At 40.2% G+C, this 16,865-nt stretch overlaps 1 protein-coding gene across 2 annotated transcripts in view; it reads right to left on the bottom strand.

Moving 5' to 3' along the window:
• The window catches only part of OLA1 (Obg like ATPase 1), a 103,739-nt gene extending 88,745 nt beyond the window's left edge, over nucleotides 1-14,994 (bottom strand). The window contains exons 1-4 of one of the 2 annotated variants that reach the window (XM_055812067.1): nucleotides 14,857-14,994; nucleotides 14,479-14,579; nucleotides 12,536-12,679; nucleotides 2,667-2,794 (exon numbers count right to left, since the gene is read on the bottom strand). In XM_055812067.1, coding sequence (XP_055668042.1) covers nucleotides 2,667-2,794; nucleotides 12,536-12,679; nucleotides 14,479-14,579 — 373 coding nt within the window. In that variant the 5' untranslated portion in view covers nucleotides 14,857-14,994. Of the gene's footprint in view, nucleotides 1-2,666; nucleotides 2,795-12,535; nucleotides 12,680-14,478; nucleotides 14,580-14,856 lie in introns of those variants that run through there. The other variant, XM_055812068.1, reaches the window with a different exon arrangement.
• Between the last annotated feature and the right edge of the window lie 1,871 nt (nucleotides 14,995-16,865).

Genomic DNA, 16,865 nt, shown 5'->3' with positions numbered 1-16,865 from the left:
TCTATTAAGAACTTGGACTAAATCCTGATAAAGGGCAACAAAGAAGCTTCATACTCCCAGGATCTGGAAAGTTTAAGGATTTACAAAAACAGTTTCAGTAGTTTATATAATATGATAGAAATAGTGCAAACTCCAGGTATGCCACAGACTCTGAAAAAGGGATTTTTAGATTGGAAATAATTTTGACAGGTGGGTAGTTGTAAAGACATTACAGCATATCAGACATCACAGCATATCAAAAAGGTTTATACATTTTAATAATGTAAGTTGGAATGTTATTTTGAAAACTTCAGTGAGTTATAGTTTCTGCTGTATATATATATATTATAGTAACCAACAGATTTTTTTTTGTTTGTTTTTTTAAATTTACTAGAGGGCTATTACTAGCTTTTAGTGCCAGATCTTCATTTTTATAGTACCGTGGGGAAAGTAGAACTAATATGCACTTCATGGGGAGGGGTGGGGAAGAGTACTTTTACATCTCTCAACCACAAAATTTTTCATTAGCTTTTTATTATTATCCCTAAGTAATATTTTTAAAGATCTTTGTGTTTATTGGGCAATCAACACACAGAATTTCTACCTCAGTTCATCACTAGTTTGCGTTCTAGATAAAACATCTAGCAAAAGCAGCATAAGAGGCAGGCTTAATAACTTTTTTCTTTTTAAAACCTATTTTTAAGTGATTCCATTATAATTTTGCTCCCAGAGAAAAACAGCAACAACCATTTCACAATCATTACATTTCAGAAGCCTCGAAAGAAACCGAAACATATAACAAGTAAATGCAAGACCAGAACAGAAGAAATAGATGTTAATACAAAGTAAGTATCCAAATAGTTTACACACCCACAATAATAGCCTCATTTCTCTATCAGTCCCCAAAGAAAAATACACATGGTGTTAACATGGTTAACAGCCACCTCAAACAAATGCTTAGGATTATTAAACATACAGATTAAAAAGCATCTTCTTAACTGACTATTATATCAATCTGTTCCTTCACAAGCATTTATGATACAAGTATCAAAACAGACCAATAAAAAGTTTATCATATGCTCTCAATTCACTCCAGGCAATACAGTTATTATAATCACAGGATACCAATGGATTTGGGAAAACTGATCCCCGCTTTTTTCTAGGGATACTGTAGCAATGGTTCTTGGGTAGCTACAAATATTTAAAATATACTAGTATATTAGTATATATATATTAGTACTGCCTTCACATATTGAACTAGTTCCTAAGACGATGCACAACTTTAAAAGACTTGCTTCACTATACCCAGGAAGGATCTGGCCTCACCTTTTCAAAATGTCTTAGTTTTAAATACTACTAACAACAGCCCACAGTTTTCTATTCTACTGAAAGTATGCATCAAGTGACTTTAACAGAAAATAGTGGATAGAATACTAGATACAAAACACAAATAAGGCCAGAGAAGCAGCAAAGCTCAACACATGCACAGTTATAGATGGCTTCCTGGTACTAGAAAACATTTAAAAAAGGCCAATGCTCCCAAAAGCATGTCCTGTTTTTCAACACATAAGCCTAAGAACATAATACCTTTCCCCACAAAGTCTCTCTCTCTCGATTGAAAACATAATACCAGCACTCTGCACCATATCAGCATCTAGGCATTCTTGATGCATAATAAGTTGCATTTGACTGAGGTAACAAACTTGCTAAGCATGCAGACTGTAGAGGCACATCAGTTCACTGCTCTGTATAAGTATACTTCAAAAAACAAGCTAATGGCAACAAGGGTTCTAAGCATCTAAATCAGTACTGTAAGATAGTACTACTCCATGCCTTTGGGTTTTGTTTTAGAAACACCTTATCCACAAAAAGGATTTTGCTGATCCAATGATGACCACATAAAATACATTTCTTTTATTTTGTTCTATTGTTTCATCACTCACTGTATAATAATGACCAACCAAAAGACACCAACAAAGGCATCCAGTTCCCTTAAATCTGCATAAACACTATTAAGCTCAACCTTTTCAGACCAGAAGCCTTTTTCAACACTCAAAATGTACTGCAAGCCAACACACACTTTCAACAAGCTTCTAAGTGTTTGTAAGTGTTGTTAATAGGACTCTGAAGGCCAGTTCTGTATTGCAGTAATAGGTGATGAAACAGTAGAATCAAAGCCCTCTGTTTAACTGAGACATGTTCAGAATTCACAGGGATGCAGGGTGGGGGGATATGTTCAAGGCTCAATACAAGTGACAACAAAAATCAGGAAAAGGAAAGAAGTGAGGCTTGTCCTGTGAGGAACAGAATCCCAGAGTCTACTACTAACTCCACATTTTCATCTTCTACTTTCATTTCAGCCTTTTATTATCACATTCCATTCCTCCTCCTTTACAAAACTAAAGAAATCAACTGCCATGCACTGCTGGCAAAAGAAAACAACAAACCATTACTGCAAACTTCCAAAAACCCAGCTCCTTTTTAAGTCTTCAGCGCAACACCAATGAATACGTACTCATTATAAACCAGAGGACAGGGATTTTCTTAGCTGCAAAACCCCAAAACCTGATGACTTTGAACTGAACAGTAGAAGTTTAAAATTGTAATAGATATTTGTTCCACAGCTCTTAAGAGTACAGAATGCTGTCCTTAAGCTATAGAGAGAACAGATAAATAAATTTACATACGCATCAGATGAAAGATCCCATCACAGGCGTTAATATGAGACAAGAAGGAATTTCCTAAGCCTTGGCCAGTGTGGGCTCCTTTCACAAGGCCAGCAATATCCACCACATTCAGAAAAGCTGGAATTTTGCTGAAATATAAAAGTTAAAAGTTTAATTACTGAAGCCTATTAACCAAACCTTTTGTCACAGAAATAAGTTCAGAACATGAAAATCCAACATTTCCTTTTTCTAGAAAAAAGTCACACATGACAGTAGCTTTCTTACTTACTTAACAAGCAACGTGTAAGAGACAAGATTCTCCCCTCCCATGCAAAAGAACAAGAATTCTTTAATTTCTCTGTCATTATTCACATAAAATGGAGTAAACTATTTTTTTATGTGTGGAATCATACTGACAACTATATGAAAAATCAATTGGGCCTGGAACACTGAGGCATGAAGTCAGTCACCTGTAATGAGCAGTCTTCATAGTACCAAAAGGATAAGACACATAAATGGCCATTATACTCTGCTATCTCCCACCTCCAAGGTTACCATTTAGTTCAGTAAGTTAAGCAACTTTCTTAGAAGGGCATTTTTTTAATACAGCAGTCATTAAAACTAGCAGCGATCAGGGTTATGCAAACAATTTCAAAGCAATAAGAAAACAAGTGAAGATGAGGCTGGCATTATAATATAAACAGCTGTGGTATTTTCCACCACAGTTAACAGCAACAGGTTAGCAGACATGTCCACAGAACATTTTATGTAGCAACAACAGAACAGTCATGAAGTTCAAATTAGCTTACAAAGAATGGAAAAAAGGCTTTTAGAGCTACAGGAAATGCATAAGGCAATTTATACACTGCAAGCCTTTTATCCTCTGCAGATTCTCAAATTGTTTTAAAATAAGCAAATAACTTAATGGGCATTAATATTTTCAGGTATATTCTAAACCAAATTACTTCTCAAAATTCAGCTGAGTCAGGGAAAAAATCAACCCCAAAACTAAAACTTTGTGGTAAGGTGTTGACTAAAAGCACTTTCACATGGTCTATGCAAATGACACCACCATCATAAACAGTGGCAGACAGAACCAGGATAAAATGCTGCAAATTCCTCACTTGCAGACCAGAAGCCACACACCATACCCATGAAGATCTCCAGTTTGATGGTTTCAACATAAATAAGTGGAACACTACTTGATTTCCATTAAACACTTCAAATTATCACCATTATAATTCATTAGCATTACACCAAGATTAACACAACAGTTCACTGTTCTACTGACAGTGAGTATAATAGAAAACAACCAAATCTATAGCTTTAATAACAATGATGAGAAGTGTATGACTTATGCTATGAAATCTGCATGAGCATACAGTGCAAATTTGTAAAGCAGTGCAAAGCTTTCTTTTATGGTGAGTGCTCTTCAACATGAGATTCAAATCTAAAAGATACAAATTCTGTGGTCTACCGTAAGATGTCTTTTCCAAAGACCTACCACTGCAGTGCTGCTCACAGATGGAGGCACCCACATAGGTGTGAATGAGTGCTAGGGATGACCTAGCCAGTGACCTCCTAGCCAACTCTATACAGAAACCTTCTCTGCACAGCATTACACTTCTGAAGTCTTTATTGTTCACAGCCCAAACTAAGCTGCTTTTTTTTTTTATTAGGTGTGACATGTTGCTGATAAATAAAATTGTTTTTTCAAATATTGAAATATTTGACAGCATGACTGCCATCAAATCTGTAACACGAGAAAACTCCACTACCATCAGGAAACCACCCTTCTGTCCTTACCCTGATGCCTGGCATGGCAGCTATGGCCCAGACAAAAAAATCTGTAGTTACGGAAATCTATGGATCACTGTCTCTTCTCAGAGCAATAGGCTCAAGTACAGCAAAACAAGTTTACAACTTTTGGGGGGTTTTTGTGCTATCCCGTTTCCATTTGACTGTAATACAACACAGTTTAGTATTAGCTGATGCACTGCCTCCCTTGAAATGAGCTCTCTAATTTGGGAAGAGATGAGCCATTAAAGTCTGTCTTAGCATGCAACATCAGTATTTCTGGAAGTGTGATGACCTAAAAGCAAACAATCTTATCCTGGTTTTCTTTTCAACTTTCTTCTAACACTTCCCAAGAAAAATTATTTATTTCACGAAAACTAACTTCACAATACAAGACCTAGACAAAATCTTTTTCTTCACCAAGGTGAAGTCCAAAGTATCACTAAACCTGTCAGGTGTAATAAATTAAAATTTTGATATGTTTCATGTCATTAATACCTTAGTAATGCACTTAGAAACAAGCATGAATAGAACCGAATACCCAAAAGGGTAAATTTAAAAAAAAAAAAAAAAAAACGTAAGAAAATATTTACTACATAGCATGAGTTACTTAAATTCAGGTACGTATTACATTGACTTTTAGCTTTAAACTTCACTAGGCCCATGAGAAGAACGGCCCATCCTTGGGAAGACAGATGTGTACTGCAAGTCAATGCTGTTGAATGCAGTAGAAAGAACAAGAATGTAAGTACACTCTGAAGCAAGCAAACCTTGAAATTGTCACATTTTTGTCCCACTAGTTTTCTTTGCAAACTTTCTTTTTTTACCTACCAGTACACAAACTCAAAGGGAAATAGGAAGTCCTCAAGTTTAACACACTTCCAGGAGTAACGCACACCTGAAGACAGACACCACTAAGTCTATTAACACATTAACCCAGTAACTCCTTTTGTCTGACAGAATTGCAGAGCTATTAGGTACCTCAGAAGAAACAGCAGCAATCTCCCATCAGAATTGTTCTAATTCCTTGCTTTTTGACACATAACCAAGTCAACAGAAAGGTAGAAAAATGCCACTTGTTAAAGCACTTCTCTATTATCATTTTAAACGTGTTTTAAGAAAAACAAAGGTGGTGTTAGAAATGTTCTCCTCCTATGCTCCCCTCTCACCACTCTGGTAGGATTAACTTCCTGGCCAGCCATCAGAAGAATTCACACTTTCACTATAAAGATGCTACATTAAACCAAGACAGGTGCCTTCATATGCAGATGGACCACTCTATCAACTGAATCAATCTCATTTGCTAGACAATGGAAAGAAAACCCCAGCACATTTCTTTCACAATTGACTAATGCAGCAAGAGACCTTTGAAGATGAGTATCTGGGTTTCCAGGATGTTTTCTCTCCTTCACCGTGGGTACCACAAAGCTAACGTTCCAAGCAAAATAATACCATCCCCGTTCTTGGCAACCCCTTTCCTAAGCATAAATCTGTACCTCATCATAGCAAGCTGAATACAGAGAAAAGCAGAAGGCACAAACTAGTCACACATGCCTATGCTCTGAAGGACAGAGTAAACGTTATGAAACTAAATAAGCAGAAAACACTGCAAAGACTGGGGGAAAAGTACCATATATCTCGAGTGTGTTTTAGTTCTTTGAAATGTAGAAGACTTAAGTGGATTGTTGTTTTTTTTTCTCCTACTCTAAACAGATTAATTTCCATTTCTTAAGATTCGTTAGTCGGCATTAGCATAATGTCACTGAGCCTCAAATGATCATCAGGAACAGGTGGCATCAACTGATCATTTGTACAAATCAGTGCAACACCAACATACCATACAGCATGCCACAGGAATTTATAATATGAAACAGATTACCAAATCCAGAAGTATTTCTATATTTTACACACAGGTATAATCCTTGAGCAAGGATTTTTTTTATTTCACTTAGAAATACAGCAACAGCAGTTTTGTGTTAGCATACTGCCTTCGCTGTATGAGCTGCTGTGCAACAAAGAGCACAAGACTTACTGGGCCAAAGAAAGTACAGTTTTGTGGTTAGGGCATTTACTCAGGGAATGAGAGATTTATATATCCATCAGGTTATGCATTTTGCAGGGGAGGAGGCCTACTTCTCACCAACTTTGTTTCAAACTTCTGTCCAAAACAGTTATTTAAACAGGCAAAAGGAGTTTCTTTACCTGACCTGTTTGTTCAGGACAGCAGTACTGAACAGTACAATGCAACCAGTTACCATTTTTTCTTTTAAAATGCCCATATACGTGGTATCTGCAATTTGATGTGCATATTTTTTTCCCAAAAAAATTTGAGGGGAAGAGATATACATTCATTTCTCAAGTTTCCACAAGTATTTGTTTAGTTGAGAAAACTTGCAGGTAGTATACACCTGAAGCTTTGACTTATGATTGAGACCAAATAATCATAACCAGAATGCTGTTTCTCTCCCTGAGATTTTATTGTTCCAGGTTTCCACAACCTCTCCTCTCCAAAGAAAATACCCCAATAACTTCTCTGCAGCATTTACTACAGTTTACTGAAATCTCACAACCACGAGGAGACCCTGGAAAATCATGACAGCTTCAACTAAATTCAAAAACGCAGCAATTTTCCAGTAAGCCTGGCTGATAATTTTCATAACATGCTTGCTTTTTATTCATTTCCTGAATAATTCAAGAAATTTCTCCCAACTTAAATTCTACCTGGATCCTAGGTCCCACATACCAAAAAGGCCAGATTCTTCAGTATTATGGTAAAATGTCCAGTTCTCCTTTTCTCTCTGGTAAAGCCAAAAGTGCTACTCATCTGGTTCCAGCACAGGCTCTTCTGTCTTTAAAAGCTGTTATTTGAAATCTGTTAGAAATGGGAAACTCTTCTTCCTTCCTGAAAATTCACAGGACTTAAACAGGACTCATCTGTTAAAGAGTTCACAAATGAGCTGAAGTAGAAGCAGCAATAGCAGAACGTGTATATTTTTACAACCTCTTAGAAAGCCGTTCCACTCAGTCTGTCCTCACAGCTATTTTTGGCTCATTACCAAACAGAACAGTTCACAGACCTTCCCTCTTCCAGGAGATTGACTGCAAAAGCTGTAATAGGGAGTACAATCTTGCAAGCAGTTTTGACCAGTGTAAGCAAAATACGTCAAAAGGTAATTAAAGGAATCTCTTTCTGAAGAACTAAGTACTGCAGATGAACCCTGGCCATTTCTAGGCAAGACCAATTTCACTAACAGCATTTTATCCATGGTGCTGACGAACAAGACTTGAACCTAACAGCACATGGAACCATAACTGAAAAATCTGCTAACAACGTGAATTAGAAAAAGGTCAAATATTCAGTGTGGACTGAAACATACTTGGTGCCTCACATCAAATGCCTGCATTCTCAAACTATTCAGCTACCTCAAACTATTCAGTTACTACACCAACAAAATACAACTAATTAAATTTTGCCTTCTCCCACCTGGCAGAAAAGATGGCTCAAGTCACCACTACTTAAGCTCTTTCATTCACTGCTGGGAAATCACTCATGTGCAATGCTAGAACAAGCATCACAGCCAATCTGATTTACACAGGCTCAGAACTAACTGCAGAGCCAGCAAACTCAGTAACACCAAAGACAGAGCACACTAACAACAGGACATACCAATTGAGTTGTTTTCTGTAAAAAAAATGGACTCTCTTACAGATGCTGGTATGCCAGAGTTACATCCAGCTAAATTATTTGTGTTTCACTGTGGAATTATACAGTGAATACAGGTGGTTTTCATTTACCTAAATGCTCTTTTTAAACCTAGAGTAAGTCCCACGTGATGTCATTCAAAAAGTCTCAGTGCTGACCTGTTTTCTAAATAGTACTTTCCACCAAATGATTACCTAATTTTCATTGCATAACTTTATAAAGTATCTGAGTATGCCATCCTACAGTAAGTTCAAGATAATTTTTGTTTCATATTGGACAGTGCTAGAGCTGAAGACTGTTACGTTACTTGACATATCCTCCTGTGGAATAACTGGACTGCTTTAAAATTTAAGTCTGAAAAGGCCACCCAAGATAGATAAAACGGTGTAAGTTAAATAGAAATATTTGTGGTTGCAATAACCATTGTGTTTTGTGAACATGTGTGCAAGGCAACACAATCACTTACAGGTGCAAACAAACAAGGAATTAAATGAATACTGATAACTTGAGAAAGGATCAACTAAACTACTTACATTTTACTCAATCCTGCCTGTAATCTCATTTGATTTTAGCCAGAGGAGGAAACAGAAACATAAGACTTCAAAATCACTTTTTTAATTAATGTTTTCACACAAGTTGATTACTATCAGCCAATACAGTCCTTCAGTTTTAACTATTTACAGTTAAAACACAGCTTAGGCTTACATTGCTTCTGCCTGAATTTTTTTTTTACTTTCGTTTAAAGTAAAGAAGAAAGAATGCAAACAATGGCAGTGAGGAGATTATCTGGGGCACAAAAGAGAAAATAGCAGTTTCCTCCACCCCCTCACTCAAAATCATTTTGAGGCTTGAATCAAATACCACCACTGAGACACATCTCCTGGTCAGGCACAGTACACTACACCTGTGGTAGTAGGTAGGACCATACAAGCTAAGTCTGGTAGGTATATATACTCAGATGCTTTCCAGATATTTGTGAGTTATGCCCCAAATCACTTGTCCAAATGACATCAGTAACATACACTAAAAAATATTTCTAGGCTTAAGGTGATTAAGCAGCATCTTAATGAAATTTAGAACAAAAAATGCATGAGAAGACCTTTACTAAAGCTTTTATTAAGCTACTAACATTTATTCAGATGTGCTGCACACACAATTCTTGTGTAAGAAACCCATCACTTCCAAACACAAAATGTTCCATTAAAATATTAACTGCAGTGAACAGATCAACTGTTTCTGGCTTGCAAGTTCCAACTTTCAAGGCAGGAGCTACCTGCTGAGATGAAGAACATCTCTTTTTCATTTTAGAATAAGCAGATCTCATCTTCTGCTACCTTCTTAAGATTCATAGATCAGGGAAGACAAAAAAAAAATAAGTATCTTTCTGCTCTAGTTCCTGCTGAAGTGAATCAGTCCAAAGAAAATACTCTTTCCAATTACTAAACTGGAACTAACTAAATCACTAGTCTGCCAAACCTTGCCTGAAAGTACTGGTGTTGGGGGAACAGGGGTAGGAAGACAACAAAATAAAAAGACAACAGGCTTTCCTTTCTGAAAAAGCTACATATGTTGGTACAATGTAACAAATACGAGCTTTCACTGAACATTATATATGATTTAAAATAAGTAGTTTAAACACATAAGTTAGTAACAGAACATAAATTAATACCTTAAAAATAAATCTGAATGCTTGTTATTTTAAGGTATTAAGGTCTCTTTTTAATATCCATCATTTCATTCACACCAGAAAGAGAGCAATAGGTAACATTAAAGCTCAAGGAAATTTGTTCATCTAATTCATTTGGCAGCAACATAGCAGTTTTTACTGGAAGTTCCTGGAGCCCACCTTCTGATCACTGAATTTATTGTAAACAGTCATATACATCTGCAGAAAGAAAAAAGCACAGTTTTTATGTTACGGCAGCGTACCTTAATCTATTAAGTACAGATTTGCCTTTATGTAATAAGTCTCTAAATTGTTGTCTATGTGATTGCATTTACAAACGTTTACATTTCCAATTAACTAACACCAGTCAGCTTTCAGCATAGGCTAGCAAGTCCCATTCAAGCTGGTGCTTTCTTCTTTTGGAGACAGGAATGGGTCTTCAAGCAACAAATGGTACCTTAACAGCCTAACTCTTCCTCCAACGGCAGAATGGCCGCAAACTCACACTAGCAATATTCTTCAGCAATAAAGTCCACCTCTCCATAGCAGCAGCAACTATCTCAGCCAAGTGTGACAGATAGCAACTGCCAGCCCAGCAGCCCCACTCTTTTCCCACCCACAGCAGGCATCAAGGCAAGATCACTTTGGCCTGCCACAGACTATTTTAGTTAAGACAAAGTCCCCTTTTCCCCTGCCCCCCCCCCTCCCAATAATGACTGCAGATATGTGATGACCAAGTGTAATATATGGGAAATAAAAACCTGAATGCTTTAGATTGAAGATTTTGAGATCTTGAGGCTAGACAAAAGTCTAATTTAAAGAGAACTCACTGTTTATAAAACATGCTGCATGCATAGATTGACTACATCTACCAATCCAAACAAGTAGAAAAATAACACACAGAACATATTACATAAAGATGAAGAACAAAATCAAGACTATACAAGAGAAATCAAGGAATTGAAATTACAATTCAGTTGTAGATCTTCATGAGCATAGCCTTCCTTTCCTGAGTTAGTCTCAGGCCGACAAGCGCAAATGGCCCAAGAAGAGTTACCTCAGTCGACTGTGCTACTGATTTACCACTGCTTTATTACTGTTATACTGAAATATTAAAATCATATAAGCAGCATATGTGAACTCAGGAGCTATAACTACATACTAATTCCCACAGGCATTGATTTTAAGTAACAAATACTCTTAAAAATTCAAGAGGCTATTCATATGAAAGCTGATTATCTTATTATCCTATTCAGTATATTTACTGAATCTGTATTCAGTAAATATACTATTTTCATTAATATTTAAGGGTCATTTTTTATTTTCCCAGAGACAGACAGAGTTTGCAAGTCAGAGAACACACATCCAGGCATTTACAATCTTAGCACTCTTTGTGAGGGTAGATGGCCAAAGGCAGGATGAGGGGAGAGGTAATAATCTCTTTGTCACTACTAATTATTAATTTAGAAGTAGCAAGTCATAGCTAAGTGAGAAGAAAAAGAGATTATTGAAGTGGCAAAAGCAGCAATAACACTACAATTTAGAACAAATTTGTCAACAAAACTTAAAAGCCACACCATTCCCTAATCCCTGCACAGCCAACGGCCAGAAAGTTCTATCTCAAATTCAGCAGAGTTTTGTTTTATGATCCATACAGTAACAAGTATGCTTAATACTCACTTGAGCAGGAAAAACAAGATAACGTTATAACCATCCACTTAAACAAACAACTCCATATTAACGCATTTTTCAGTATTTAAAAAGTGCACAGGAATTACAGGCAGAAGCAATGTGTTTGGACCTGAAAATTAAGTTAGCAAATGGATTTTTTGATCAACGACTAATAAATCTTTAATTGTGAGTGTGATCTGGCTCTAAAACTGAGACCCAAGCACTGAACAAAAGCACAGGCATGCACGGTGATTTGCCCTATGATTTATGTACACTCACTTCATTAAAGATACCTCTGCAAGTAACTGCAAACTGAGTTTCACAAGTTACAAGTGTCTCTTTTCTGAAAGCCCCTTTAGTTTTCCTGTTCAAGCAAAAAACTATTTCCCACACTGAACATAGAGCAGATTATGGAAATGGTCAACTGCAACAGCCATTGACATGATTAAATTAGTACACTCCTAGAGTAAGGGAACAAGTAGAAGAGACATATTGTAGGAATATCCCTGAATATACCAGGTAACAAGTAGCAGAGCCCATAAAAAGGAGGGAAAGAGTCAGGAGAAAAAAGGCGGCATGCCCATAAAGCTTACTGTCAGAAGACTGAGGATACAACTATGTTGACAGATATTTGTTTGGCCACCTACAGCATATACAATATTCTGGACGATACAAAACACAGGGTGGAAATTTTACAAATGAGCGGCCTCATGACACATTAGGTATGTCCACTACTGTTTTCGAAATCTCTTCAGAAGATCCTCCAAGTCACCTGGGAGCCACTACCTTCAAAAGACAGGAACACCAAGCATCAGACAGTGCTGAGCAATGACTAGCAAGCAGCTCCCAGATTTCTCATTCTCGTAGCACAAAGGTCATACTGGGGGCAGGGAGAAAGGTATAATCCAGGTACATATATAATTTCACATGCTGAAACAGATGTCAGTAAAAATTTAAAGACATAGTGGCACATTGAACTTCTATGAAAACATTGGGTTCAGTCATACTATTTCAGCTGCTTAACTGAAGAAAAATATTAAGAATTTGAGTTACCTTGGAGGTTTGTGATACTGGCATAGGAAGTCAAATCTGTCATCTGGTACAGGTACTCGACTCTCATTTGGATCAATGGTACAGAAAGGAAAATTTTCTGCTGCTGCTTGACTCTTTGTTAGTACATTGAAAAACGTTGATTTCCTATAAACAAAATACACACTTTCTTAAAGAAGTTCAAATTAGAAGCATTTAAAAGGGCTGGATAGAAACACATCTTATTCCAACCCAAAAGCAAAACTGAACTTAACCTTTACTTCAGTAACAGTGACCATTGCCCTGATTCTTCTAGTACAAGACACTTTTCAAATACACATACAGAGTGTCCCATTGAAACCCAATGTTCACCTCTCTTCCCTGTCCTTTAAAATTCCTTAAGTGACTATATTGCACATGTCAGCTAGCAAAGAAATTTTAAGCCAAAAGCAAAGCACAGCTCTACTGGCCACCACTTTCCAAAGTGAGGAACCAATAAGGATGCTCGAAACTTATTCTGAGTGAACTAATTTTGCCAAGACTCACCAGCTCTTTCCACAACTGTATTGTTTCCTCAGCTCTATTTCTGCATTAACAAAATTTCAGTGTCTAAGCAATAAAAGTCAACAATCAAAAGAGAAAGAGGGGCACAGAAAGCAAACCACATTGATTAATCAATTACAAGTAATCTTTTGTCATATAAAGATACAGTTCTACCCTACCAAAGATTTTTCATCCTTGTTAAATAGCAATAGAAAAAAACCTGCAAGTGGTATCAGGGCGGGGGGGGGGGGGGGGGGGGGGGGGGGTAGGGTGGGAAAGAACATTTTCACTTGCCAAGTAGCAGATCATTTTGTTAGTTGGCATTTATTAAACCAAAAAAGAGCAATTCATGAGTTATTGCTGAGAGAAAGTTCTTAACCCTTGAACCTTCTGCCATAAATATTCTGGAGGTTTTGGTGTTTGGGGTTTTTTTTCCGTTTGTTTTGGGTAACTTCTCAGCCACTAGAAAAAAAAAATCTGAAAGTTGCCCTGCATACAGCCAACATGCTCAAAAGTCAGCCAGTTTTCCTTGAAAGTTACATCATAAGGAAACTGCCATTTTCCCCACTGACACATTATACAATGTTACTGCTAATAATTTCCTTTCTGCTGTGCAATTTACCTACACACTGAAAAATAAATTTTAATAAAAAGTACTTATGGCTCTGAGACATGCTCAAACTTTTCCTCTCATTTGTTAAGTATTTAAAGTTTGAGAATGCTGAGAACTTCTTTTAGCAAATGCGATACACAAATTAACACCAATAGTTTCACACGGTTATTCTCCAGGTAATTCACTGTCCTTTTTAAGTGCTTTAAGTATAGCTCCTTTGAGAAGCTATAACTACTACCGATGAGAAGCGTAACAGAGAGCAATTCATCTTCCATTAACTCCCCAAACTGTAACTCACATAACTTTTTTCATTACAAACCCTGAAGTTTCAAGAACGGAACTCCTAATGCTACTAATGACACGGTACCATTAACTGCTTCCTGTGCATATCATCCTCCCCCAAAAAATAAAATATAAAAGGAATCTGTATGCACATATGTATTTGTATAAAAACATGTATTACACACACACAACAGTGGAAGTAAGGAAATGCAAATTACAAACCTCGGCAATCGCTAAGACTTTTGTTTAATTCTTTACTATTACCTTGTCCAGACTTGTACACACCAGCCTCACGCTACCCGAGTGTTTTAGATCGTTCCACCTATCGGTAGTTCAAGCTAAAGATTTGCCACTGAGCAAAACGATTCTAATCGTGTCTCTCTGCCCGTATACAGATAGGTGTAGGCACCTATCTTCACCCAGAAACCGTGTCAGCTCACTCTACCCACAGCAAAGGCAAACCGGGGAGCCCCCGGCCTGCCCCTCGCCCCACCGCCGCCCCCAGCCCCGCGCTCCCCTGACCACCTACCCAACGTTTGGCAGCCCGACGATCCCGATCTTCAGGGACGTCCCAAACCTTCCGATGATCGGGTGCGCTTTAACCCCGTCGCCTCCCTTTTTCGGGGGCATCTGAAAGCACAGAGCAGCGCACACTCAAGGCCCCGCGACAGCCGCGGCTCCGCCGCGCACCCCCAACCCCGTCCCCTCCCGGCGAGGCACGCTCCGGCCGAGCCGCCGCCTCCGCCTCAGGAAGGCCGAGGAGAAACCCCCGCCCCCGCCCCGCGCGGCGGCTCCCAGGCCCCGGCGGCTCCTCCACCGCACTCCCCCCAGCCCGGCCCGGCCCGGCGGTACGACGCGAGGCCTGCGGCGAGGAGAGGGCGGGCGGGCTCGGCGCGGCCCGGCTCACCTCAGCTCAGCTGCCGGAGCCGGGCTGCGCGGCCCCCCGCCTGAGAGGAAGAGGCGCGAGCGGCCCCTCGCACGCGGCCACGCCGGCGGAACAGGCGGGGACGAGGCCGCCCATTGGCGGGGAGCGGCGCGAGGGGAAAGGTCGCTGCGGAGGGCGGGGCTCCACGCGCCGCCGCGTCCCGCCAGCGCCGCCCGCGCGCCCCCGCCCCGGCACCCGCAGGCTGCGCGCGGCGTCCGGCGCCGTCGGAGACCGTCATCAGAAGAAGTGGACAAACGTGATTCAGATGAGTTACGCTCCGGCGCCTTTGCGTTTACTTCATAAATGGCAACGCGCGTAGGAGAGCAGCCCGCCTGCTACAGAAGCAACCTGCGGAAGTGCGGATACCAGTAAAACCTGTAAAACTGGGTAATAGCGTGCATGGATAGACAACAGACTGCTGCACGCTAGAAGATCTACACGTATCCTACTATTTAATTTCAACATTAATGTTCCCTTCATCAATAATAGATTACTGGTTTACCTTTCTGGCAAACATCCAAAAGCCCAGCTACAAAGGCCGGAGCAGGGTGGCGGGGGCTGACGCTGGTGGCTGCGGCTGTGACCGGAGACCCGAAGCCTTGGCCCTGCCGGCTCCTGCCCTGGCTCCCCGCCAGTGGCCGTGTGGTGCTGGGCTCGGGGCAAGACGAGCTCTGGCGACAGTGGGGCTGCTATCCCCTGCAGCCGCTGGGATGGCTGGTGGCTGCGGGCTGGTGGCTGCAACAGTGCACCCTCGGAGAGCACTGGCCACCCAGGGCGCCGTTTGCCTCAGAGAACAAGTGCAACTCCTCCGGGAAAGGCAATGGGGCAAAACCCCACCAAACTGGGGCTGCATGAAGGCAACACCAGTGTGAGTAGCCCAGGTGGAGAGGAGGCGCCCGCCCGGGGCCCCAGGCCCTCCCCTGCCCTAGCAGCATGACCAGGCCTTCCCTGGCCACCTCAGCTCCAGACTAGGGTAGCAAAACTCACCCAGGGCTGCTGCTGCGCGTAACCCTTTCTCCAGGGGAGGGATCCCTGCCATTCCCCGGCAGGCACACAGCTTGGGAGTAAGCCACAAACAGGACAGGCAGAACTCTGCAGCCCTGAGCGTGGGGCACAGTGAGCTGTCGGGGGGGGGTGGGGGGTGTTCCATAACTTGTACGGTATTTCTATTACAGCTTTCCCATAACCTTGTCAGATGTCCCTAGTTACCTGCTGTCAGGACTCCCAGCTGCTTCACAAAAGTGAATACTTGCATGCTTTGTATACAGAGAATTGGAATGCGAGATAAAGTCATTTAATTTCTCAGGCCCGGTTACTCAGAGCCAGAGTCGAGAGCAGAGCCCCAGGGACAGCTGCAGCAGATGGGGGCTCCAACCTCTTCCCCCAGACGAGGAGCGCTGAACCCTGCCGTGATTCCTCTGCCCAGCAGAACCCACCAAAACGGGCAGGAGGAAGTAAAAGGAGTCTGCAAGGGTTTACAATTATACTAGAAAAATTATCTCCACACAGGGGTTCCATTTAAACCTGTAAATAGGAATCTACCGTAATGAGCGATCATTATTATAATAGCCTGCATTTTTGCTGTTGCAGGAATGGCTCTACAAAATCAGTTTTGTTGTCCCTAAGAACAACACCACAGGAATGCAAAGCCCATTTATTCAGTCTTCAGATGCAAGGCTGGATTTGACCCTTGGGTCAGTTCTGGGAAGAACCGACCAGTTTCAGAAGTCAGTATTTCTAGGAGGTATTAGGTAACACAGCATGTAAATTTAGGGCTGCACTGAAAGTTCTCAGAATAAGGCTTTTTCTTCCATTTGCTGTTTCAAACAAACAAGTATATAATTTTAATCCATAAACAGAATGAAGAGAGTTAACCAGCTGTAAGGGTCATTAAGATCAACAATTCCTCTGCATAGCATTGTTTGGGTTATATAATTTGTACAGGAAAAAAAATTAATGAGTAATTATTACAACTTGTCTGCATTCTGTGT

Source organism: Falco peregrinus, chromosome 8, assembly GCF_023634155.1.
Source record: "Falco peregrinus isolate bFalPer1 chromosome 8, bFalPer1.pri, whole genome shotgun sequence".
Taxonomy (NCBI): domain Eukaryota; kingdom Metazoa; phylum Chordata; class Aves; order Falconiformes; family Falconidae; genus Falco; species Falco peregrinus.
The sequence above is the reverse complement of the archived record's forward strand: the minus strand, read 5'-3'. Positions and strand labels throughout refer to the sequence as shown.